General features: G+C 39.4%; 3 protein-coding genes across 3 annotated transcripts in view; 2 read left to right on the top strand and 1 right to left on the bottom strand.

Annotated features, from left to right (window-relative positions):
• Positions 1-3,042, bottom strand: part of LOC144662925 (uncharacterized) — a 30,819-nt gene extending 27,777 nt beyond the window's left edge. Inside the window, exon 1 of the mRNA XM_078523859.1 lies at positions 3,032-3,042. The gene's annotated coding sequence lies outside the window, so the exon portion shown is untranslated. The remainder of the gene's footprint in view (positions 1-3,031) is intronic.
• Positions 3,043-7,755: 4,713 nt separating this feature from the next.
• LOC144662058 (retinol dehydrogenase 8-like) lies at positions 7,756-15,695 on the top strand. Its single transcript, XM_078522792.1, has 3 exons — positions 7,756-8,051; positions 10,802-11,075; positions 14,747-15,695. Exons 1-3 carry the CDS (start codon positions 7,787-7,789, stop codon positions 15,063-15,065), a joined length of 858 nt encoding a protein of 285 aa, XP_078378918.1. The 5' UTR covers positions 7,756-7,786; the 3' UTR covers positions 15,066-15,695.
• Positions 15,696-21,460: 5,765 nt separating this feature from the next.
• Positions 21,461-24,929, top strand: LOC144663842 (RWD domain-containing protein 4-like). Its single transcript, XM_078524905.1, has 2 exons — positions 21,461-21,896; positions 24,291-24,929. The coding sequence occupies exons 1-2, from the start codon at positions 21,543-21,545 to the stop codon at positions 24,483-24,485; spliced, it is 549 nt and encodes a 182-aa protein (XP_078381031.1). The 5' UTR covers positions 21,461-21,542; the 3' UTR covers positions 24,486-24,929.
• Positions 24,930-26,509: the final 1,580 nt, after the last annotated feature.

Genomic DNA, 26,509 nt, shown 5'->3' with positions numbered 1-26,509 from the left:
AAAAAAAAAAAACAAAAAAAAAAAAAAAAAAAAAAAAAAAAAAAAAAAACCCAAAAAAAATTTTTCGCTGTCCACATTATCATTAAGGGCAGATTTTAAATCTCTAATCAGCAAAGCAAAAATCAGCAAATGATAATGTATGCAGCGAAAAACTAAATCTTGATTAGTCTGCATTCTGTTATATGCAATTTGTTTTTCATTGTATTTTTCATCGTCTGTCAATATTATTGTTCTTCGAAATTAAATTTAGTCGTGTAACTTCCATTTCAACGGTCACTTCTGAAGATGTATAGAAGCATACAAGGTATTTGCGTCTGTCCGTATTGTTTATCACCGCAATTTGCGTGTCATTTTTAGTTAAGCTACGGATGAGATAATGAACTGATAATAAAGCCAGGATCCGAGGCAGGATTCGAGCCAGGATCCGAGCTAGGATCCTAACACTATTATTGGCCAAAGAAAGAGTATTTAAGTTGGCTGATATTACAATTCCATTATTCCTTGTCTCTGAAAACCTTCACTAACAGACTCGACAGCAAGTCGTGGTTTTGGTCTAAAGCCTTTAGGAATGAGATTATTCTTTAGGTAATAGTTGCAGGTCTTTACATGGAACTCATATCACGTGACTTCAAATATATGATTTCATATATTCATTCAGTATTTCATCTTCATCTTTCCCGGGTATATTACGAACCAATTTAATGACCAGCTCCCAGTTGGCTTGTTAGCTCATATTGGTTAGAGCACTGCACCGGTATCGCAGAGGTCATGGGTTCAAATCCCGGTAAGCCTGATTTTTTTCAGGCTTATTTTCACGACTGCTTAAGTTGTGTTCATGTACTGCGAGGATCTTCTCTTCATTGTATTCTTCATCCGCAGTTCAAATATAGCCAAACTTCAGACTGAGCTAGCTCTTTGACGTCGTGCATACATTACCTGCTCCAAGATGGCGGCGTTCAGTTGTCGAGTCTTGGGAAAGATTTCGTCAGGGTTATAGCGAACTTTGGAGGCTGAAATTTTGTTGCATAACACATGTCATAACATACGGTATCTTTGTATATAAACTTTTTATTGGCGTAAAGAAAACAAATGGCCATTCTGGGGTGAACTTCTCCTTTAAAACGATCATTCTGTTTCTGGAATAATGGCCTCGAGGAGACGATTTACCCGTAAAAAATCGATAAAAAGGCCATTCGTTTTGAGCATTTTTTAAAATATGTTGTGGCCACAGCACTTTTTAATGCGGGTCTCAACGCTTTCCATTTTCCTTCAACATGCTCTAATCGTGCGCAAAACTGACTGACTTTGGATTTTCTCACTGTTTTCCCTGTCACACTTATTGTTATAGACTCCCACGTGCTTTTTTTCTTATAATTTCCTCCGGCTTGAACAGCTCCCAACGAACAGGAACGCGTCAGTCTCACTCCAACCCGATGCCATGTTTGTTTCCAGCGGAAGTATGATGTCATTATTCGGGTTTATTTCGTCTATTCCGAAATAGGAACAGAACTCAATCGGACATTCGGGTTATTCCATTTATTCTTATTCCGGAATGAGGGACAATCGCAGAGTTTTCTTTGCTCTTACTACTACATGTATATTGAGAAAACAATCTGGACGTTTCAATTTGACTGCTAAACAAAGCGAATGTAATGAAACCGGGCATAATCAATCGATAGAAATCGATATCGGAAATCAATCGATGTCGATAACAATAGAACTCGCGGAAAAAAATTGTTGTTAGCAATTGACAAAAATGAATAGATAATTCACCTTGTCGTGAATTCATCGACAATTTGTCGTCTTGTTGTTTTAAAGATGTAATACCGTCTTTTTTGGATCGAAGATGGCGTTGTTATTGTTTAACGCGGGACAAGCGTTCAAATAGTTTCCTCGGCCTTTTGAGATATCCAGTCATTCCCATGCTATCGACTAGAATTTTCGGTCTTTATTTAAACGTTTCTTTTTTATTAAGCAAAACGTGAGTGCTAACATTTATGAATAGAACATTAACATTAAGTTAACTACCACGCTGGTTTTAAGTGCAAGAGGAGGAGTTATTTCAATAAAAAATCAAGCTCTTACTGATCCTTAGTGTTGCCCGAGGATAAATTGCCAAGGCTCCATAATGATTTGCAAATTGTAATTTCCCTCTAGCTTCCAGTTTAAATATTTAAAACTAGTGTTGCAATTCACAGTGACAAAACTACTAAAAAAACTACCAACTCACGTATACGTTTCTGTCCAAACGCAATATCAAACTACGTTTATTTCACCGTATTTGGCTTCTGTATGTGTATAACGAGCGCTTAGTTTGATTCATTTTACTGAAGAATGTAACCTGTAAACATGAAGACATATCACAGCATCGCGTTCTTTTTTCTAACCGGCTCTTTCTTAATGCAGTCTGACAGAGCACTGAGTGAGACAGGGGAAAGCAGCGCTGGCAATGATGCAGGATTTGGCATGGCTGAACTCAGCGGAGGAGGAATGATTGCAATCATTGTGCTTGGTATATTCGGTGTGGCTTTGTTGGCAGTAATATGTTGTGCCTCATGGTCGATGATCATGACATGTTTTGAACTTCGTGCGGACCGTGAGCCATTAGAAGAACCTCACAAACTGAGTGTCGAAGGAAAAACGCTTTTTACGTCAAGTGTATTTCGTCATCCTCTAACAAGTGACGGACCGGTGAACTCTACTGAATCAGTAGTGTAGCTACACAGCAGTCAAAAGGAAACTAGCTGACCGTGTCTACCAAAAATTAACATATTTATCTATCATGTTGAGTTGCTGAAGGGCTTATGGGAGAGTCAGTTCTGACTGATTTTAACTATGAAGTTGCACCGAGCGCAATGAACAGTATTGCTGATAAGTTTATGTATAAGTTATACCTCGGCCTATTGACTCTGGATGCTAGGATCTTCCAGTGGGTGTCGTGGGGTATGACTGTAATATCAACTGACTCAGGACTACGTTTGATGGAATACTTTATTAGTGGAGATGCTGCGAGATTGAACTGCCTTTGTTTGAGACTTACAATGTAGTCTTGAGTTATTCCCGTGCGAATTTCTATTCCAAACTGTAGAAATGCACGATCTGTTATATCGCCATAATTATAAACGTACAGAAGACCTTAATAGACCTCTGTTCGTGGTACTGTATAAAAGCAAGCCGCCAGCTGAGCCGGCTGTTGAGAAATCGAGCGCTAAAATATTGTATAGAGTTAGAAATGCGATCGTAACAAGGCGTTGCCCTCCTATAAAACAAAAGAAATGTTCTCACCTTGTTCACAGAAAACTTGGACTGCCTGTGCTTCTAGTCCGGGTTACTAGTAAGAAAAGTCTGTTGCGCGCCATCGACCGATCAACTTAAACGAATAATGTAGAACACAAAAGCAAAATTCTCCCGTGCAGTTGGAAAGGAACAACACAAAGGATAAAGACTATTATATTCAAAGAGTTCTATTAGATTTAGTAGACAAGAAATTTCTAAATTCTTTTAATACACAATGCCTGTGAGCAGGACACCGTTTGACTTTTAAGCTTGCTCGCTTGTATCGTAATTCGTTTAACGGATGTCATGCTACAACATAACGCAACCTTTCTTGAAACAACAACGGGAAATCTAAAGAAAATAAAAATAAAATATTACTGTTGTTCAACTGAGCAAATTTATGAAGAAAATGTGCTATTTTCATCTTTGTGACTCCATAAATACCGTACGCACATTAATTTAAATTCCAACATATCCTCACAAAGAGTCAATGCCAATCGATCGTCTTATGTCAAAACATAGGGACGCTAAGCGTGCAGGAGTTATTTTTTTAATTAATGGGGTGGCTTGCAATTCGGTAGAGGTTGTTAGCTTGAATCAGGGTCCTGTCTCTTTCTTCAGCGACAGCGGACTTGATCTATGTAGTGCTTACGGGTGGACCATTACGTTTTTGATGGGGGAGGGGGGGGAGGTGCAAATCCCCAAAAATATATGGAGCATGTGGTTCTGGTTTAAAAAAAGATATATCATGCCGAGAAGGAAAAATTATCGAGCAAGATTAAGTCAAAGGCTCTTTGAGCAACCTCATGGTAATTCGATGAAGTGCTGACCTTCGCATTTTTTCCAAAGATTAAGAAATAAGCGTCCAATAATGTAACGCAATTTCACTTAATTACTAGCGTTCAATACTAACGTGACACGAGATGACGTGACACGAAACAAAAACGTGCTGTGGATGCCGTGTTAACTAAAACACGTCACACGGCAAGCGCAATAATATTTTTTTATAATTTAAGCGTAACTGCATGTAGCTTATAGCTGCCATCAATAATGTCACAATCTCACTTAATTTGCCTTTGAATGTTTTCTTGCGTCAGTGGGTCACTGATAGATTTTTTTTCAAATAAGCGTCCATACATGTCACTTTCTTTGCCTTTGAATGTTTTATTTTTCCATGGAAGTTGCGGCATTGGTGGTCCGTACTCTCAAGTTTCGTAGCGCGATTTCTATTTTTTCACCACAAAATATTTTAGTGTAACCTTTGATCCTTTTTACCATTTAGTAAATTTTTTTTGAGAATATGTTTACTTTTCTGTCAGCACGTATAGCGTTATTTTGAGAAGCGAATAAAATTTGAAGGAAAGATGTGCGTTTCTGCTCGAAAAAGATGAAAAACGGATGACGTGACACGAGACGACGTGACGCGAAACAAAAGCGTGCCATGAATGTCGTGTTTTTTAAACACGTCAGAAGGCAAGCGTAACTGCATGTACCTTATAGCTGCTATCAGTAATGTCACAACCTCACTTCATTTGCCTTGGAATGTTTTCTTTTCCTCGCAACGGGTCATGCTCTGACGCTTCGTTAAGCGAATTCCATTCTCTTTTATCACCATAAGTGTAACTGATCCTCTTACGATTGGTTTTGTAAAAATTCAACCTTGTGAAAGAGAGAGACCCTGGAAACGAAGTTGGAGAATAATTTGTTTTGAATGGCATTTTAAAGAACCTTTCTGTCAGCACGTTTACCGTTAAATGCATAAATAAATTGCAGTTTAATATCAGAATGGAGTGATCTAGTGAGTGAGTGAGTGATCCACTGGGAACACGTGACTTCGGGAATGATCACTACACCTCATTACCATTCGGTAAAAATGATCCTGCAGGGCTGGAAGAATGAAAAATATCTAGCAGCATAAAATTCCTGCACCCCCCATCAAAAATCAAATGGTCCACCCTTGGGTTAGCTTCCTATTAACAAAATCATTTAATTGCTGATAATGACAGCCGCAAATTCAACAGCAAACAACAGAAACAAGCAAACTGGACTTGCACAAGGAAAATTATTTGCATTTTTTTCGGATATCTCCTTGTAAACAATTTTCGTTTTCCATAATTTCACGGACTGATATAGATGACTTTTGAGGACATCGTGGGAGAAGGAAAGTTCTCTGTCGCTCTTTTTACTCGCGGTTTCATTCAGCCTACGCAGTTAACACCGCGCAACAAATTTTCCGGCGTTTTCATATCATTACCGGTACTTCGTTTAGATCTAACTGAAATGTCCACATCATCCAGTCAATAGAAAATAACGTCAATACCCGATTCCCTCTATAGCGCGCGCCTGCAGGGAATCACGGTAGTTGTATTCATCAAACCATGCGCGAGACTCAACAACGATGCACATTGCTGAGTCTCTAGACTTGCACCAAGTCGCCCTCTATTGGCGAGCGAAGCTAGCCAAAAAGAGTCGCGAAGCGACGACCGCGAGTGACGAAGTCGCGCGTCGAAGGACTTTGGGAAAGTCTACTGAGTCTCGCGCATGGTTTGATGAATACAACTACCGTGGTTCCCCGCAGGCGCGCGCTACAGAGGGAATCGGGTATTGCTCGTTGTACGGTTACGAAAAGTGCGACCAGAGACCAATAAAATTAAAATCTAACCGTGTAGCGATTGAATGAGAGCCTTAATTTTCTTTGCGTATTAAAAGGCGCATCGAGGTATCGAGGTTTCGACACACTTACACTTGAAAAAAGACAAACAAAATAGCGCAGTTGGATAATAAACCTCACAGCTGTTTTGCTGTGTAGTGTTGCTGAGTAATTTTACCCGTTGTCTACATTTTGTCCTGCCCTGCGAGCTTTATTTGCTGTTTGTAATTTCCTTCCTTTTCTTTAGCCACGGGCGGGAAACCTCCGTGCGTACTATGGATCAGGGCGCCCAGCCTTCTCCCGCCCTGTATGGATGCTCCGCATGATAAATTTCCACATGATAAATGAAAATTTTCGGACAATTCGCTATAAATTTTCACATGATAAATGGAGGAAAATAGACCCCTAATACTTGCTTGTCTGGTCTACTTAATTAAAGTTGATCCAAAGAAAATGAGACTCTCTTGATCTAACATACTATCTAGCCTGCAGAACAGGCGGTTTATTTTGCGGGTCGAAGCGCGAATGCGAGTTTTTATTTTGCGGGTCGCACAAAAAATAAACCGCCTGTTCTGCAGGCTACATACTATCTTACGTTTTCTTTTGGGCGTTTTCGAAACTACCGCAAGTTCCTTACTTGTAAATGCTTCGCATAGTTCAATTTATACTACGTTAACAGTTACTTCACAACTCACCAATTCCGCCTCCCACAAATCTAAAATCTTCGAAAGAAATCGCTCACTACAATTGTGTTAGATTGTTTCCTCTTATAAACTACAATTTGATTGGTTCTGATGGTACCTGAAACTTGATTCCGTCAACAGACATAACTAGATAGACTCTTGGTTTAAGGCCATCGTAACTTGATTAAAAATATAACACAAACAGCGGTGATAAACATTATGAAAAATCGCATTTTTATAAACTTGACGTTTCGTATGCTAAGCTACATACATTTTCAAAAGTATGACCGTTAAAATTTTTGGCAACTATTTAGTATTGTATGAAAGGGGTCTGGAACCGAGACTGAGAGACTGAGAAATCGGATTTCTGCTCAGTCTCTCAGTCTCGGTTCCAAAAATAAAAATAAAGTTTTCTGTCTATCTATCTAGTTAGGCCTACTTAGGTCTTCCGAGCATCCAAATCACTAAACGCCTTAAATCCTGTGTATCCGATTTCTGCTGTAGATCAGGCAGAAATCGGATACACAGGAAATAAGGCGTTTAGTGATTTGGATGCTCGGAAGACCTAAGTAGGCCTAACTAGATAGATAGACAGAAAACTTTATTTTACATGGTTAGAACACTTAGCTAAAATCTAGTTTGCAGGTTCACCATGAAAATACATTAAATAATTGTAAAAATCCTAAAAATGCTAAAAAAATACTTATAATTTCAAGAATTCTAAAAAATTAAAAAAATGGAAATACATTGAATACTCGTAAAAATTCTAAAAATACTAAAAAAATCGAATCAAAAGACTTTTATAAATACAATGGGCCTGTGTTATCCGTCTTCGGCTATGTTGCTTGCGAGAAGTATCGTATATTTCCTTTTTCAGATGTCACGCTATAAGGTAACGCAACTTTTGTTAAAAAATCCCGGAATAATCGTTCAACGCAGAAGTTGTCAGCTACTTTAATTTATGTTATTTTTTGACAAATGTCCTGAATTTTTTAGATTACCTTGGGAATCGTCATCACCTCTGCATGCGTCGCGTTCCGTTTATTCAGCCGGAGGGTCGTTATTTCCGAGATTTGGTAGTTTCAGTTGCATGGTGGGTGGGGGTGAGGTGGGTTAATTTTTAACCGTTTTACGTTAGTATGTCAATAACCTACGTGTGGTCACAAAGCAAACGAACATGGCTTCAAAAATCGTGCTTGTCACCGGTTGCTCCACAGGAATAGGTTTATCTACGGCTATTTTGTTGGCCAATGACAAAAATAAGCGTTTCAAAGTTTACGCAACGCTGCGAAATGTTGAAAAGAAGGGCGAGCTTGAAAGGCAAGGAAAAGATGTCCTCGGAGACACACTAGTGATCAAAGTCATGGATGTTTGTTCAGATGATTCCGTGAACACAGTTGTGCAAGAGTTATTGGCTGCTCATCAGAAAATTGATGTTGTCAGTAAGTCTCGTGATTCTCTTTTATATCTTCATATGTCATAGGAATAGTTGGTGAGCTGTGTAGTGCCACTGTCACAGTGATTTAATGGCATCCCCGAAATTTATGCACCCCCGTCCCGAATTCCCTAGTGAATGGCATCCCTCTGGGGATGCCAAAATCACTAACAGCGTTGAATACAGCAGACTGGGGCAAGTGAAGCCAACCACAATTTGACAGACACAATTCGACAGTGTAGTCATCAATTGTGACACAGCAGACATCACTTTCCAAGCTAAAGGGGGAGGGGGAAGGCTTGAGGCATCAGAGACCGCTCAGAGGGAGGGGCTAGGGGGGGGGGGGCTTTAGCCCCCCACTTTTTTACAGCTACAAGGAAAAAAATATAATAAATCAAAAAACAAACGAAAAAATTACTGAAAATATTTCATTTCTGGAAGCCATATTATTGATTTAGTTTGTAATGGACATAAGTAACGGCAGTTTCTATAGCCAAAATAAACTCGCCTTCAACGTAGATACATAAAAAACAAGTAAATGCGGACAGTTGTCTTCAAGGTTTTCAGTTATTATTGGAAAATGGTTAGGCTACCACAGGATCATGCCTTTTATTAAAAGCTTGGTTTTTAAGGGGACTTCTCATGAAAAAGCTATAGCTAAGGACTGTTCCCGGGGGGGGGGGCACTCCCATATATGAGCTATATAGGTATGTGCCGCTGTGAAGGGTAGGGTTTTCAAGCATTTTAGTCTGGGATAGGGTTAAGAAATCAGAAAGTTTTGGTCTAGAAAAGGGTAGCATTTGCCGGAAAACTGATCTGTGTTATGACGAATTTAGTCCAGAATAGGAATAGGAACTTAGAAGAGAAAGAGGCTTTCCTAAACATAAATAAAATCATCGCAGCATCATTGTTGACAATGGTTTTCCATTAAAACACTGATAGTGATACAGTTCTAAAAAATGCAAGTCTGGGATAGGGTAGGGATTTACGGTGTCTAGTCTGGTATAGGGTTGCAAAAATCAGCTGAACATGGTCTGGTATAGGGCAAGGGCTTCAAATTCCCAGCGGCACACCCCCACCCAAAAATATACAGGGTGGCTCCCCGGGGGACTGTTTCATCGTTTGTCAGTTTCGATCCCACCAAATGGGTTAAGTTTGTAAGACGATACGGTTTGTTTTCAAGCCTATTCTAAAGGTGATTGATTTTGTAACATAAAGTGAAATTGCCTTTTCTGTTTTCATTCCTTCTGGTAACATCTCATTTGCCAGTACTTCTATTCAATATACAGTGCTCGAGACTAACTTTTTTCCTAGCTAGCCTAATGGCTAGTGACAACTTTGATTTCGCTAATCAAAACTAATTTTTAACTAGCCAGAAGTCTCAAGCTAATGTTTTGGGCAGAGGCACTTTGCCGTCTTCACTGGCTCTGTTATCATTATCTTTAGGGTTAATTTCAGTCTCTTTTAATTTTATGTGACGACATTTTACTTGTGAGTTCTGTTCTCTTAGAGTCGATTTTGATGTATGTTTTTTTTTCTAATCAAATTCCTGAAATTTTAACTAGCTATTTTGGCTAGTGAAAGCCCAGAACCTACTAGCCAAAACTGCATTTCTACTAGCCTATGGCTAGTTGGCTTCCGTTAGTCTCGAGCCCTGAACATACCTGGGAACATAGCGAGAAAGGTTCATGAGTAGTCAGGGTCAGTGAGTAGTTTTATCGAACGTTTTGTGGAGCAACGTCTTGTTATCCCAACGTTTTTTTCTCATTTCAAGCAATACTTTTACCAAAACCTGTTAAACGCTGAACGTTTAAATTTTAAATTTCAAATGCATTTTCCAGTAGTTAACTGAATTTTAATCCCAATTTTCCCGGGGGGACCCGCCCTAAGTTTACTCACTTTAGGGTTCGACTTTCAGCCCCCCCCCACTCAAATTCTTCCTGCGCGGTCCCTGGGCATGCTCCCCCCCAGAAAATTTTGTTACCCGCTGTCCTGCGCATGTGTTAAAGTCATTAAACCCACTGACTGATCATCGCTGACTCTGCAGGAGAATTTACACTGTTGCAAAAATAGTTTGATACGAGTACAAAGGAAACAGGGAGTAAATTATATCCATTAAGACTGTTGATTCAAGTAGATACTTATAAGCTTAAGCAGTAATTTTCAACCTCAAAATCAAGTTTTTAAATCAGAAACCTTAAATGTGTGAGAAATTTTAGTTTCAGCGTGCAGTGAAAGCTTCAAATTTAACGGGGAGGGGGGGACCCCCCCCCCCCCCCCCCGCTTAATAGCGATAGGTGCATCAAAACATGGATATTTCTGGTGGATATTTCATAATGGGTTTTTGATAAACAGAATTTTTGGTAATTTATAGTTTGAAAATACCAATGGCAGAAATGCAAAATTAGGCTTGAATACCTGTTGTTTGGGAAAATGAGCCTGCATGAGAGCAATGTATGGTAATAATTACATCAAATCCTAATTGCACATGCCCAAAATAAACAAGGATTTTAAAACAACACTATAAACTAAGGCAAGCATGTGACTGCCCAGAAAAGCAAAATTTGAGTCACTTGTCTTATATTATTTACTTTTTTCAATCTCCAAATTTTAAAAATTTGTATGTGATGTCTACTCCTGACACCTTACCTCCCTTGACATATTGCCCTTGCCCTTGACATATCCACCACATTGATTGACCAAAAGGCAGATTGATTGTCAAACCAGCCATTAACATTACTACTGTGATATTTTTAGTAAACAATGCAGGAATAGGCATGTTTGGTGCGCTTGAGGCTCAAACAATGGATAAGGCAAGGATGGTGTTTGAGACCAACTTTTTTGGAGTGTTGCGTCTCACCAAAGCTATACTACCTAGTATGAAGTCCAACAGGGATGGGCACATCATTTGTGTCACAAGCATGGGAGGTATCAATGGAGTGCCTTTCAATGGCATTTATTGTGCATCAAAGTTTGCTGTGGAGGGCCTGGTTGAGTCACTGGCTCCAATGCTTAAGCCTTTTAATGTAAGGTAGGCTATACAGTTTATTCCTCGCGAAGCGAGACCGAAGGCCGAGCGTAGCGGGGTGTATAATTTTGTCCCTCAAAGGGCTCAGGCGGGATAAAATCTCGTGTGGAGTTTACGGTCATATATATATATATATTTGTGAGTTTGGTGTGTGGCGGAAATGACGTCACGCGGCCGCGCGCTAGTGGCCTAATGGTGTGAGGCGTCCAACTTGAAATCAGATCTTCGGGACTGAGGGCGGGGGTTCGAATCCGGCTAGGGTTTTTATTTTATTTATTTTTCTTTTTTTCTTTTTTTTGTGGGTTCGAATCCTGAGCCTTTCATTTTTATCGTTTTTCTTTTCGGATTAAAATAACACTGATTTCCACATAATACTCCCTCAACGCCTATCCAGGCTATAAACCTTTCATCGCCATCAGGGGCGCGCGGGTGGAGGGTTCGAATCCTCCCGCCGTTCGTTCTTCTTTTTTTTTATAACACCCCCCCCCCCCTCCCCAACCCAGAGCTTCGCGAGGCCCTGCGAGTCACGTATTACTAGTATGGTATATAATTTTGTACTATTGCCAAGTGATGCATTCCAATGTGACAATATTATTACAACAACAGCCATTTTATTTTGCCAGACACAAAGAAATAGAATATTTACAGCACAAAATAAATTAAATATAAAAAAAGCAAAAATGCTCAGAAAAGTAAAAATTTAAACGAGCTGACTAGGTTGTACATGTAATGTTACAGAACATAAAAGCTCGACATCAGAAGTATTTACAGCACTTGTTACAGCTGTGCCTGAGCATGATTGTAGAGCAAATTGAAGGTCTGTGAATAGGCAACGGCAGGGGTATTTTGCAGAATGATGGCGACAGAATGGCTATAGTGGAATGCCCCTAACCAACAAATAAAAAGCTAACTCGATGCAAACCGGAGTGAAAGCTAACTGCATGCAAACCGGAGTGAAAGCTAACTGCATGCAAACCGGGGTGATGCTAAACCGTAAGCAAACCGGAGTGAAAGCTAACTGCATGCAAACCGGGGTGATGCTAAACCGTAAGCAAACCGGAGTGAAAGCTAACTGCATGCAAACCGGGGTGATGCTAAACCGTAAGCAAACCGGAGTGAAAGCTAACCGTAAGCAAAACGCCGACCATCATTCTGCGTTTTGCATTCTGCATTCTGCTAAATACCCCTGCCTGTAAGTCAATTATCAACTGTTAAACTCATCAACAATAGATGAGCTTGGGGAAGGTGCCTGGAAAGATAGTGGAGCCTTGGGCACGAGAGCCGGGCGCCTTAAGGGTAACCATTACAACCCTGTTAGCAGTAACCACGAGACCTGGCCCTCCAAGCAGGGTGCTTGAGGAGTGACGGTTTCGTGAGCAGCGTGGGAGAGGGAACGAGAGCCCCAAAAAACGTTCCAAGCACCAACCCAAAGCCCGCCATTGACATGAAAACAAAGGAGCATACATAGCCAACAACGAGAAAACTTGCAGCCAGCCACAACTGGACAATACCGCCATCCCATTGGAATGGTGTGGACTCAATGACTGGAGAAGAGTGCAGAGCCAATACTTGCCACCCAAAGCATGTTGTCCACAGTCAGCACAGCATAAGAAAATAGCGCAGCGCATCTGGTATAACATCAACAAAGTGCGCTAGCCACACACCAGTATAGATATCATAGAGACACCGGTTCCCTAATCGATCCTCAGATGAATAAATGATTGAAAGTAAGGTCTGATGGGTTAAATGAAGATCAAGATGTAACACCTGCGGTCAACTGCTTTGAGAGTTTTGATAACGTCTCTGTGGGCGTCCAAATGTATAAAGACAAATAGGCAGAGCTGGTCCACCGTCCCAATGCCTGAATTTAATGGTCTGGGATGCCGTTTTGCAAGCTGCAACTGCAGACACTGTGGCTAGAGAAGTTGTTGTGACATAAAGTTGATAAAGGAAAAAAACTTTCATTTCAAATTTGCAAAAAGTTGATGTTTTGATCATCAGCCCTTCGTTGCAGCGAAAGTTGATTACGATAATGTTTCATTTGTCCACCAATCCAGCACACGGTTTTTTTTTTAGAAACTGAAAACTTTGTTCATAGACTATCAACTGGTTGTGTTTACAATTACCGGTAAGTAATCACAAAGTACAGGGTTTATACTATACAACTGACGCATATGAGAGTTTCCCAAAATGTCCTTTAAGACCCTAAATCCAACTTATTCCAGGGATACTTCTTGGTATTGAGGAAAAGCTCAGCAGCCAGCATTTCAGCGAGTGAAATAGATGCTTACATCACCTAAAGTCCTTGCACATTAGGGCCCTAGCCGTCAAACAGCTATCGACGCAGATTCATCGTCAACTTGGCTAGGAGCAGTTCTACTTCAGTCACTTCAGATCCACGACAATGGAAAGCACCTTGCTAACTGTTACATCTCCATATCTACCAGTGATGCTGAAAAGTACTACGCAGTCATCGAAAAGGAAGCGCCTGCCTCAACCTATGTGAACACCTTTAAGAGTATGTCCCTGGACTTAACTTTACCCCAGAAACACATGGCAAGCCACTCGTACCACGGCTCACCACAACTGACCTGTCTAATATGGCTATCATGCTTCCAACTCAGGATGATGCGATACAACCCTGGTTCCTGGTAAATGTCAAATTTCTGCTGATACACTCTCACGTGCCCCCCGCCTGTACCCCAAACACATCTGACATCCAGTTTTTTGAAGAAGTTGAATCCTTTGCCAGCTAAACAATGGAACATCTTCCTGCAACCGCTCAAAGCCTTCAAGAGCCTTTCGCGTTTCTCAAACGCGCGCTCGAAAACTACACATGCAGGGATAGACTACAGGGCGTACATAAGACATACGGGCGTATTTGTCATCACGCTCCTATCTCATCGAAACGGAAAAGGGCACAATACGTCGTGACAGTTCGGCTCTAGTCAAAGCTGAAGTACAGTCCCCTTTAAAAGCAGCTAAGACACCTTAACTAGTTCTGCAAGCGACCATACCGTTGCAGACACAGAAGAATAAACAGCTGACACCTCCGCTCCCTTGTCCTACAACTAAAGCTCACATTACCCAGCCTGTCCACAGAGAAACAGCTCCAATATAGGCTAGACATGTCGTGGGAGAATTGTTAGATCTCCTAGTTCCCCACTCCGCTAGCGTGACTCTTTCAAGGCAGTTTTTTGGGTAGTTATGTCATTTGCGCCTTTCATAGACTGTGCTTTGCTCTATAAGAAACTTTTGAGGCTTTTGTTGCATTTTGCCATCAAATTTAGACCTACAGGCGGGGCAATGTTTGCGGACACGCCTATTATTATCTTTGTTAATCACTTAACTTGATTGTACTAGGAAGGGAGGTTTATGCCCATATAAGTCCCTGTTATTCATGTTACTTTTACGCAGTGCATACTAGGACCATTTGCTTTCACTGGTCGCCATGTTGAATAAACATGTATTGTTGTGTTGAGCTCTTGAGTATTATTCTATGAATTCTACACATTGCTTTGCAGGCTTGGATAACCCTCTTGCTAGCATGAGCCGAGGGTTAACCTGGCACAACGATTACCCTACCTCCTTGTAAACAGGGCCTACAGCCGTATAAACTGCAAATATTGGCAAATGTTTGGTGACATACACCATTATTGCTTATTTTTTAACAGATGTTCTTTAATTGAACCCGGACCAGTTTCAACCTCTTTTACTGCTAATGTATCCCAGACGGCTGGTGATGACACCCCTTTAGACGAGGAAACAAAACAGCTGCTTGACAACTGTGTCAAAAAGATGCGAACTGCCTTCACCACAGTGGTCCAGGGCCCAGAAGAAGTTGGTCAGGTCATCATGGAGGCACTACTAGCTGACAAGCCTCATTTGAGATACCAGACCAACAAACATTATGCAGCAGCCACGTCAAGCAAGTTAGCAGACCCAACCGGCGACTCATCCTTGGAACTTATGTACCAACGTTTTTTCAACTAGATTTGTTGGTAATAAGTAGTGAGAGAATTATTAATGTGAACTGACTTCTGTAGAACATTAGAATATTTTGATGAGCTGCAAACCGTCTTTTTGTTACTGATTTTCTAATGATGAGCTATTTTTGAGTAATTTACAAGTGACAAGTCACCATAAAATGTAGCCCGGGACTACTGCTACAACTTAGATAACGCATTTTATTCCAAATCAAGAAGAATACTTGGCTTAGGTGGTTAAACACCAGTCAGTTTTCGTTGTCCCAAGGTTGTCCCCTAAACGAAGGTTTTATAGTACTTACAATAGATAATTACAAATGAAACAAAGTAAATAAAGAAAAAAAAGGCAGAGTTTAAAGGAGTTGTAAAACAAGGTTTTAAAGCCTGTTGTTTATTTCCACTGTTTAAACAATAAGGGTCTTCATTCTTAGCCACCAGTAAAGAGTAGTGTAAATTTCTTCCCAGATGAAGGGCGGATATTTCACTTCTACGTTCTGAATTTTAATTTCATGTATTTCTGGTCAAGCAAAGAAATCTACTTGTTGTTACATTTAGGCACTCCTGGCTCTGGTTTTATGATACTGGTCATTTCGATGTTGTATTTCAAAATGTAGAATAAAAGGAATAGATCATCGTGTCCACGAAAGAGGTATGATTGGTTTAACGTGCCTCATGATGCCTTCCAAAACTGGCTTCATATTATGCTGATTATGTACCTTTTTGTCACTTTTTTTGTGCGGGATAGAAGAGTCAAGTGTGCGGGATAGAAGAGTCAAGTTTCGTGAGAGTTTTATCGTGACAGGAACATCGTGTTCGAGGGGACGAAATTTCGCCAAAAGTTTCCAAAGACTGATCCGCCGAATTAGAAAAAACTTTAAGTCATACACAGGCCAGCATTTACGATGTGTATCTCTGTTGTGTGATTCGAAATGTAGAGGCTTGCAGACCTAAGGCTCACGTCGGAGTCATAGCGCTAATGCCCTGGTAGCCTGCGTAGCTGGCGGGATTCGAGTGCGAGTGCTTGCTTTGAGATAACCTGCGATCAGGCGTTCTTTTTTCTTTTTTTCAGGTTAGCTTTGAGACGGGCCGGCGAACGGCAAAGAGAGGGAACCGCGGAGCCGCGAGGGAATTGGGGAGGAGTCGGGCTCGTCGGGCTGAGGTAGCTGGCGGGAGTCGAGTGCGAGTGCTTGCTACGGATCCGCAATTCCCTCGCGGCTCCGCGGTTCCCTCTCTTTGCCGTTCGCCGGCCCGTCTCAAAGCAAGCACTCGCACTCGAATTCCGCCAGCTACGCAGGCTAATGCCCTGGTAAAAACCGAAAAACGGAGTCGTAAGCGCCCCTCCAGAGTCACAAGCTCGACGAAATCGGAGAATGTTTCCAATTCCGCTTATGACTCCGTTGGGCCGAACTGGGTCACATTATCCAGCGACGCAAACGCAAATGTAAGTGTTGGATTGTTCTGGGGAAAGAACTGAGCTCGTACGTGAGGTACCAAGACTCTGTTTCTCTGATTACCCTACCTGCGAATTTTGCTTGTAAACCCTCTTGCTAGGGTAACCCTAGCACCTAGGGTTACCCTACCTGCTTGTAAACAGGCCCTGAGGGTCAGTATAACAACGAGGTTTCAAATAGCATATAATTTGTGTTCTTAGTGTTTTTAACATAGATTAACATAGATATGAATAATTTTATAAGTAAATTTTTGTTGTAAAGCGCATTAGATCATATATACATGGATTTTTGCGCTATAGAAATAATAAAGTTATTAAAGTTATTATGTTATAAATCTGTTCGCTTCAAAAAGCCAAAATTCCCGAACTAGAGATTGAAATACGAAAGAAACTTGAATTAAACTTTGTTTAGAATTTAATTCCATTTAAGATGGAGGCAGAAATTCATTCCAAAGCTTCAAAATTTCCAAAGCTTCGAAAATTCCGAAGTCATACAAATTTGCATGCGTAATTAAGTTAGGTCTGGATTTTATCGATCAGAAGAGAGTTTTATTTCGTTTCTCGAATTTATAAAATAAATTCCCTATACTACATTTTTCCTGGATTGTCCGGCGTTTTTTTCTCGGAAAACAGGGCCTTTAATTTTCCTAAAAGCTGGTTGCCCGAACGCAATTTGCAGTGTCTCAACGACAACAATTCAGCGTGACATTTGAGACATCACGCATTGCGCGTAATGAATTATTCTCGGAATAATAAAATAATAATAATAATAATACTTTATTTATATAGCGCTATTTCTATTTCTAACCAATAGCGCTATACAAGTTATTTACAATTAAAAATTACATATCTATATTAAAAAAGTTACAATTTGTATATAATAAAAAAAAAAAATAAAAGATCAATAAAAGAACTAAAACGAATAAAAAGACTAACTAATTCACCTAAGTTAATTGTAAAAATACACTAAATTATAAAAATATCTAACTAAAAGCTTTCCTAAAAAGATGTGTCTTTAGTTTGCGCTTAAACTCTGAAATGCCATTGCACGATCGAATTTCTAAAGGTAAGGCATTCCAGAGTTGTGGCGAGGCGACAGAAAAAGCTCGAAATCCGTAGCTGCGCAAATTATAGGCGACGTCATCCAAGCGATGGCCATTCATGGAACGTAGATTACGTCTCGGAACATATCTCTTGATCATATCAGACAGATAAGTTGGGGCTAAGCCCAATAAACACTTGAATGTTATAAGAAGCAGCTTAAATATTATGCGCTCTTCAATAGGTAGCCAGTGAAGGTTATAAAGTACCGGTGTAATATGTTCACATTTTCGCGTAAGTGTCACAATCCGGGCTGCTACATTCTGAACATGCTGTAATTTCTTTAAAGTTTGTTTAGGCAGTCCAAACAAAAGTGAATTGCAGAAATCTAATCTGGAGGATACAAATGCATGTACCAGCATTTCAGCAGTATGAAAACTTAAATATTTCCTAATGCGACTGATATTCCGAAGATGTTAGAAAGCTGACTTGCAAATAGCAGTAATGTGGTTTTCCATGGACATAGATGTGTCGAAAATTACACCAATGTTTATAAAATAAACTTGTTCCATCTTTGGCCACAAACTTGTCCGACCAGGCTTTTACCTTTTAAAACCTCAAATCTTTTTAATACTTATGTGCTGAATGGATTTAACTGCAGTGTGGAAAGTTTGAAATGCTTTGTTTTGGCAAATCTTTGTAAAAGTTTGCTTTTTGTTTCGTAATTTTATATTTTCCGTGTTCAGTGGCTCATAGCCGCTTTGATTAAGACCTATAGGACGTCGACTTTAAAACAGCGGAAGCCTTTCCAAAATAGCGGCATCCGGACAACAATGGCTTGAAACTCTCAAATAGCATGAAGTTTACAAGATTTCTCAGTAAATCTTCACTACTTTGGTATTATTTTAGAACTTTTTCCTCATTTAGCCTTCATAAAATCGCATTCTATTCCATAAACATTGAAGATTTTCAAAGAAAACGCGCAATGTTTATTGATCGACCAAAATCATAAAGCGTCCCGTTGTACTCGTTGGCATTTCTACCGATAGGTACCACTAGTTTATTTGAAAATAGATCGCTTTTCACGTCTATTTATTGCTTGCAAAGATATCGAAAATTAATAAGCGTGCATCTAACATAAAGAAACATTTGGACTCCTCATCCCTAAAATTTGAACTAAAACTAAAGCTACTTTTATCGCTCGATACACTGGACGAAAAAAATGGATTTACCCAAGTTTGAAAGTTGGGCAAATATGATGCAAATTTGGGCATCTATCTTTGCACTAAATTTGCTCAAGTTGTAATTTACAAATATTTTCACCTGATGATTTTTTGTGCAAATGTGACGCAAAGATGACATTTGCTCCTTATTTACCGTACTTTTGTTCGCAAGGGAAATTTTTAACTTTCATATTCATTTGTTAAACATTTGCCTTCTGTGTATAAATTGCACGTTTACTACTAATACAAATTCAAGTAAATACTGTGCAAATTAAATTGTTCGCACTAGGTTTACATTTGCGCGAGATATAAATAAGCACATTTACTGTCAATTTTCTCGGATTTGCTATAGACGCAAACGTTTAGATTTGTTATAGGGTCTTATAGGTGTGCGCCTGTGTCAAAGGAATAATTTTGCCTCAATTGGGCTCACATTTGCCAGAGAGCAATTATGTGAATTTACCAAATTTTTACTACTGTGGCAAGAACATTCTGTTTCAATGTTTCGTATTTCCACTTCCCAAGCTAGCCTGCGAAAAGCGAAGTACGGGCAGCGATGAGTGGCGGCTATATTCACAGGTTGGCTTTAAAATTTTCAATTATTCATCACGCGTAGATAAGACTCCGACCATAAACAAGGTACGCCTATAGTCTTGAAATCATCATAAATCATCATCCCCCAACCATGAAAACATGACGAACACGCTTGAGTTATGGCTCATATCCCACTATCCGCGGCGGGAGAGCGATATATAGTATACTATTAGTAATCAGAGATTAGAGGAGTATGTTCGACCAAGAGGTGACATAAAACGATATGGTCGGCCTACTAATAGTATGCCTTGTACCAAAGTTTGTTAATATGCATATACCTCACTAAAGGCGAGGAGGATAAGTGTGAGACAAGCCAAAAGAACATAGAATTAATGAAATATTATGCACACAAAAATAATAATTTATTTCGCTTGACTTGTTCTCGTTTGGCATTAAACGAGATTTAAACTTCCTCAAACCTGTGGAAATAGTTTCACTTCGATTCAAAATTCCACAAAGTACTTAAAAAATACAGACATAATTCGCACCGTAATCCACTACACGCATGCAACATTCAAGGTACAACTGACGATTTCCCCGTCAAAGCGTTAAGTGTTTCTCGGAACAACGATATATCACAAATTCAAAGAAGTGATAAAACAATTTTGATCCGTATTATACCCACTCTCGATGCATGTAATTCTTACAATTCAATTGTAGTTTTGTGCAACGTATAATTGCAGGAAAACACGCTGGTTTAGCCACACCCTATGTGTTCGTTTTAAAACGGCGCTTAAAACGGCCCGCGCAGGCGAAGAAATACAACACATGAGTCGATAAACGTTTCATTAAACTTTATTGAGATATTTAGAGCGAAATGTAGTTTAGATATGTCATTTCCAGAGCTTTATTTCAGTAACCCTTATAGATTTCAAAATTTCCTTTGTTCGTCTCATATCAACAACAATAATTAACCACGAACACATAGGGTGATCTGCCTGTGATTTGACAAGGGATTTTTTGCGGGGTTATTTTTGGTCCAGGGATTTTTTGGGTTACACTCTTTTTTTTTTTATAAGAATACAGTTTTTCCGACCCAGGCTGAATATTCTTATTTTTCTGCTGATTTTAGGCTGAAATATTCTTATAAACATTCTTAGAAAATATTGTTTGACATTTCCGTTTTAGCAAGTATTGGGTAATCAATTACAAGTGTTTGGTGTCCAGAATTGTTTCGTGTTATATTGTGCACATGTAACATTGCTTTTGGTTGCAGCCTGGCCGTTTTGGCTTTAAACAAAGCATTCCTCACAAAGATAAAGTGACGGAAATGAAAATACCTGATTTTGTTTCAACTAAAAACATATTTAATTGTATTGTATTTACAAATCTTCAACTCAAAACTATATTCTTTTCAAAATCTCAGCCTCAGATTTATTCTTAAAATATTCTTAAAAATTCGCCAATTTCAGCCTCGATATTCTTATAAACTAGATTCTTATAAAAAAAAAAGAGTGTATGTCGGAAGACTTAGGGATTTTTTGGGGTCTTGAGTTTTGCCTCCATTCGATCATCCCCGTCATTTACAAGCCGGAGTACCCCCCTGGGATGAATGCAGCACTGCCGAAACGTTTAGTTTTTTACATTGAACTTTCCAGCGTTAAACGTTATACCCCTTGTATACATAATTGGTAAAAATGAATTTGTCCGAATGATACGCACTTTTAACTTTTTAGCCGAGTAGATGTAATTTTTTTAAAGCATTTTTAACATAGTAGACATAATAATATTTTTAGGTAGTGCATTTAAACATTTTAGATTATATATTTTTACATTCTATAAATTCTATTTTAATTTTCTTTTATCTGTTATTTTAGTGGAACATCTGTAAACTAGCTATTCTAAGCTAAGCATGTTTCCGCTTTGTAGCTTAGAAATAATGCTTATTTAAAAATAAGGTATTGTATTGTATTGTATTGTATAATCCAATGTGTTTAAATTAACGCTGCGCAGGACATTTTCGTTTTTTTCGAAGTCTGTATAAACTAGACTGTTCACAGTCCCCTATTTTTCCCACGAACGCGAGCAAAATTTTTTCGCTCTCCCACCCCCACGCTATGAATATCCCGCGCCCCCCTCCACCCACGGGGTTTTGGCACTCTCTCCAGCGATCGAGAACCAAGATGGCGGCGAAAAACTGGGGACTGTGAACAGTCTAGAAATTGATCAGTCAAATATGAGTTGCAGCGAGGATCAAGAGGATGAACGAGAAGTTCTCCGTTCTATTTACGAAGCAGATGAAAAGTTTATTGAAGTAAACGCCACAACATTTCAATACAAGTTCGGCGAAGATGGACATTTCAAATCGTTCTTGTTGGAAATCTCATGGCCCCACGATTATCCAACGTCGATTCCAATTATTAATTTAGATGCATTTTATAACAAGCATATCAGCCCTGAAGTGAAAGAGGGCATAAGAATCCGGATCAAAGAACAGTGTGAAATGTGCCTTGGCACTGCTATGACGTATTCAATATTTGATTGGGCCAAGGAACACGAGGAAGAGCTTATGGAGGGTCAACAGGAACAAGTAGGTTTACTGACGGACAGACAGACAGTGGTATTGGGCCATTTCATATCCACACACCCACGTTGACAAGTTAAGTCAAATTTTTCCCGCTAAGAAAAAACAGATAAAAGTGCCTACATGATACCGTCTTTTTAACCCCATCAGAAAAAAAGCCAATTTTTACCCTATTAACCCCTTCAGAAATTCTTGAAAGATCAAAGAATGAAGACGGAACTACTCCTCAGGAATGACCTTCAAAGCCCCTTCAGAAAATCTTGTCAACAGGGGGGTGTGGATATAATAAGGAAAAAATACCCCCCTCCCCCCTTTTCCCAAACACAATCCCATCGTCTTTACAGTTAGCTTTATAGCTCCCTTATTAAAGGTGACACACCAAGGGATGTTGCAGGGACATGTTGCAGCAACTAGTAGCTGGGACAAAATCATGTACTGTTCAGTACCAAGGGGACATGTAGCAGCAACAAAATCAACATGTGTGCATACACAAGAAAATGTAAGGCCTGGTTCACACTAGTGACAATTATAACATAATGACATGGACACAACAACATAAAGAAAAGATCAGTTTTTCCTTATGTAGTCATTATGGTCTTGTTATGTTGTCATGTCATGTTGTTCACACTAGTGACGTAAATAAAGGATATTACATGGTTGTGCGGAGATATGAAATTTATCTTCGAGTGTTCAAATCAATATCTTCGCTCACTCGTGAGATATTTATATGAACACGAGAAGCTACCAATTACAATGTTTTTGACGATTTTCCAAAGATTTCCGAAGATAATTTTGCAAAATGTTGTCCGAAGGTCGTACAAATGTTTCCGAACTTTTCCGAAAATTTCTGAAGATATCCAAAGATTGCCGAAGATTGCTGAGGATGATCCGAAGATGTTTCAACCTAATATTGATTTACTTGACGTACAAGCGGCTAGCCACGCTGCCTGTTAGGGTTTAGCTTTCCATTTGTTGTTCCGCTTGTCGTTGCCAGCGGCTATGTCGCTCCGTTGGCTACCGAGTTGCTCGTTCTTCTGCAGTCTTCTGGCTTACAAAAACCTCCGTTGTAGCATTGGTCTTGGTCATGCCTGGATGTATCGTGTTATCGTGTTACCATGTTGGTCCTCGTTTTTCCCGTGCAAATCATTTCCTACAAATCAGTTATGGTAGTTTGTGAGCGTTTTTTCTGCATTGCTCGTTTGCTCTATGTAACATATGAGGTAGGGACTATAATTATTACAGCACATAGTCGTTTTGTTATGTTTACTGGGTTTTATTGTGTGTGGCTTATTTAGTTTAGCTTAGCACAGCATTATTTTATGCGGGCATTGTAGTACAGCGTTTTGTTTGCCCATGTTTACTGCCAGTTTTTTGTACTTCGGGCTTGGTAGTACGTCATTTTATGCATTTTAGTTGTTGCATTTTGTCGCTGTTGTCTGCTTTAGTTCATACGGGGTAGCTTGGCATCTTAGCTAGTGTTTGCTGCATTGTAGTGGTGCATTTTTACAGGGCTGCAGGTTTTTGCTGTTGTCTTCTTATCGTGGCGGGTTATCTTTATCATGTCTTTGATCCCTCAACTGGCCATGAGGGGGAAGAGCTGAGTGTCTCAACACTTTTGCCGCCCATTATAGCCTTGTTCAAAGCAAAGTTGAGTTGGATACCATTGTTATGATACCAAATGTTACTTTGACACCAATGAAAATAAATCATGATGTACACATAGCTTGGCAATTGTCAAAGAATATCTTTTGACCACATTTTGGTTTTCAAAAGCCACGCCCCAAAGAGAAAAAATTTGCCTTGAAGTCCCCTCTTTTATTCAACCGGGAATCTATTATTTACAAAGTATGTAGTAAACTAAAAACTAAATGTGTAACATTGTTAACAATTTATGATAATTTTTCAATGAAGTGGGATACCAGGAATAAAAGTTTATAAGTGATAGTTGTTGGTAAATATGTCAACCATCCTTTGGACATCACATGGGAATTTCAGTGATGAACCCATTCATAGGCGGCAGAGCAGGGGGGCAGGGGGGCTGTAGCTCCCCCCTCCCCAAACAAAAATTTGAGGGGCAGGCTTTTAGCAAGGGTTGAAAGTGGGTGCCCAAAAATCTCTGTTAAGCCAAACTCCACCCTCCTAGGAGGATCTGAGGACAACATTAAATCATGTAAGGTGTATTTCTGCAGTTAAATTTTTAACGTTACATGAACCCATTTACATGCATTTTGATTCCTTGGTATTTGTAAGTGATATTAATTCTGTAACTTTTTTTCTTGTTTTTATTACTTATTACCAACCACTCCTACAATCAATGAGGATGAATAGCCAGGTGGTAAGGAGGCGTTATTCATAACTGACTTAGAGTGGTTCATGTGTGTAACTTTTTTTCACTGGCAGGAAATTAAGGAAGAACGAATACTTGACCAAGAAGCAAGTACTCAGCCAAAGAAAAAAGAGAAAAAAGAAATATTGACAAAAAACCAAAAGCGACGACTTGCTGAAAGAACAAACTACAAAGGAGAAAGAGAAAGAGGCTGGAACTGGGTAGATGTAGTAAAACATTTAAGTAAAACAAGTAGTAAAGATTCCTGACAAAATTCAACTTCAATATAAGCTATGAAGCAGTAGCAATGAATTGTTTGTCAATGTTGTAGGAAGAGATGAGTATAATAAATGAATTGTGAGACAACACATCCAAACTTTTTTGTCATAATTATTTCCATTTCATTTCCAATTATGACAAAACAAAAACAACAACAACAAAACATCTAATTGTTATATAATTTTCTTAACATGAATTTTGTCATTTAAACACTTGAAACACTTATCAATGCTTTTGCTTGTTTTAATTATCGTTATCATTTAATATTATTTTCTTACAGGCCCTCACAATATACCATTTTTTGTTATTACCCCAGTTAGGGATGATCCACTTTTGACTACCGGTATATTCTGGATATCATGTGACTTGCATGAATAAAAGTATATTCCACCAGGAGCCATTACTGTAATGTTCTGGCTTTTCTGTTCTTTCTAGCGAGAAATGAATTATTTTTTGTGTCATCTAGGTGTTTTGAGTTTTTTGGAATCAAATCCAAAATTCCAAACCCAGCAGGAATGTGTTAAAGCATGGGACGTATTCATCATGCCTGGGAAATTTCCCACTGAATCACTCAGTCAGATGCACTTTTGCAACTGCAGACTGGTATGACTGGGTTTCCAAAATGGCGGATAGCCATGTTTTCTAGCAAACCTGGGGGGGGGGGGCACTTCTATATATGAGCTATATAGGTATGTGCCACTGTGAAGGGTATGATTTTCAAGCAGTTTAGTCTGGAATAGGGTATAGAAAAATCAAAGAGTTTTGGTCTAGATTAGGGTATCATTTGCCAGGAAACTGATCAGTGGTGCAAAGAATGAAGTCCAGAATAGAAATAGAAACTCAGAAGAGAAAGAGGCTTTTCTAAGCGCAAATAAAATCATCGCGGCAACGTTGTTGACAGATGGTTTTCCATTAAAAACACTTGTAGTGATACAGTTCTAAAAAGCAAGTCTGGGATAGGTTAGAGATTTTCGTTGTCTTGCCTGGTCTGGTTTAGGGAAAGGGTTTCAGAGTCCCAGTGGAAAACCTCCACCCAAAAATATACCGAGTACCCCCCGGGCTAGCAAAAAATTACTTTGCTTTTTAAGCTGTGAAATTAATTTTTCTGTGTTTTTCAAGCATTTTGCCAGAGAAAAAAAAGAAAAAACAGCTTTGAATCATTCAACCACACACGTTTGCATGACTGCTTTCCAAATGCGGCTAATAGCCGTGTTTTTCGAGCAGTTAAACTTTAACTTCCAAATAAATTTCTTTTAAGTAAATAATAAAGATGGTAAATTTTAAGCTCGGTAATAAATAATGAAGATGAAGTGTTTAACATGACACGAGCATGGGACAAAGAAAAATTCTGAGTCCCCGACGGGAATCGAACCCATGGCCTCCCAGATACCGGTTCGGCATTGCTGATCCTAGCAGTATGCAGGACGCGTGTCACTTATCAACCTAGTAAAATGACCCAGCTCACAACGAGTGTTTCGTAGCTCAGTTGGTTAGAGCGCCCAACCGGTATCTGGGAGGCCATGGGTTCGATTTCTTTCGGGGACTCAGAATTTTTCTTTGTCCCATGCTCGTGTCATGTTGAACACTTCATCTTCAAAATTTCTTTTTTATGCCATTCAACTGGTTTGAGATTTTGATATAAATATGTGCAAACCCAATTACATTACAGAACTGTCGAGTGTTCAAGTAAGAAAAAACAACGACATGGGAAAAATATGACTTCTTTGCCCCGTTTTCCTTGCGCCGTTTGTGCGTCCAGAGAATCAAGAGAAACCCCTGTTTGTGGGGTACAAAAGTGCCCGAAAAATTGCAAAATGTAAATAAATTAAATAATCCGCCATTATCACTACCTTTTGCACATGTTTTTGCTCATGTTTTGATCAGTCAGTAGCAGTGCCCGCCGTTGTTTTAGGTGGTTCTTGTTCAACTTTATTTTTGTTGTATTTATCAGGCGATGTATAGGGCCTCAATGTTTGGCTGCTTTCGCGAAGTCAAACTGATTTGAAATGCAACT

This window comes from Oculina patagonica, chromosome 8 (assembly GCF_052425735.1).
Source record: "Oculina patagonica isolate OP01 chromosome 8, crgOcupat, whole genome shotgun sequence".
Taxonomy (NCBI): Eukaryota; Metazoa; Cnidaria; class Anthozoa; order Scleractinia; family Oculinidae; genus Oculina; species Oculina patagonica.
This window is presented reverse-complemented; position numbering and strand designations above follow the sequence as displayed.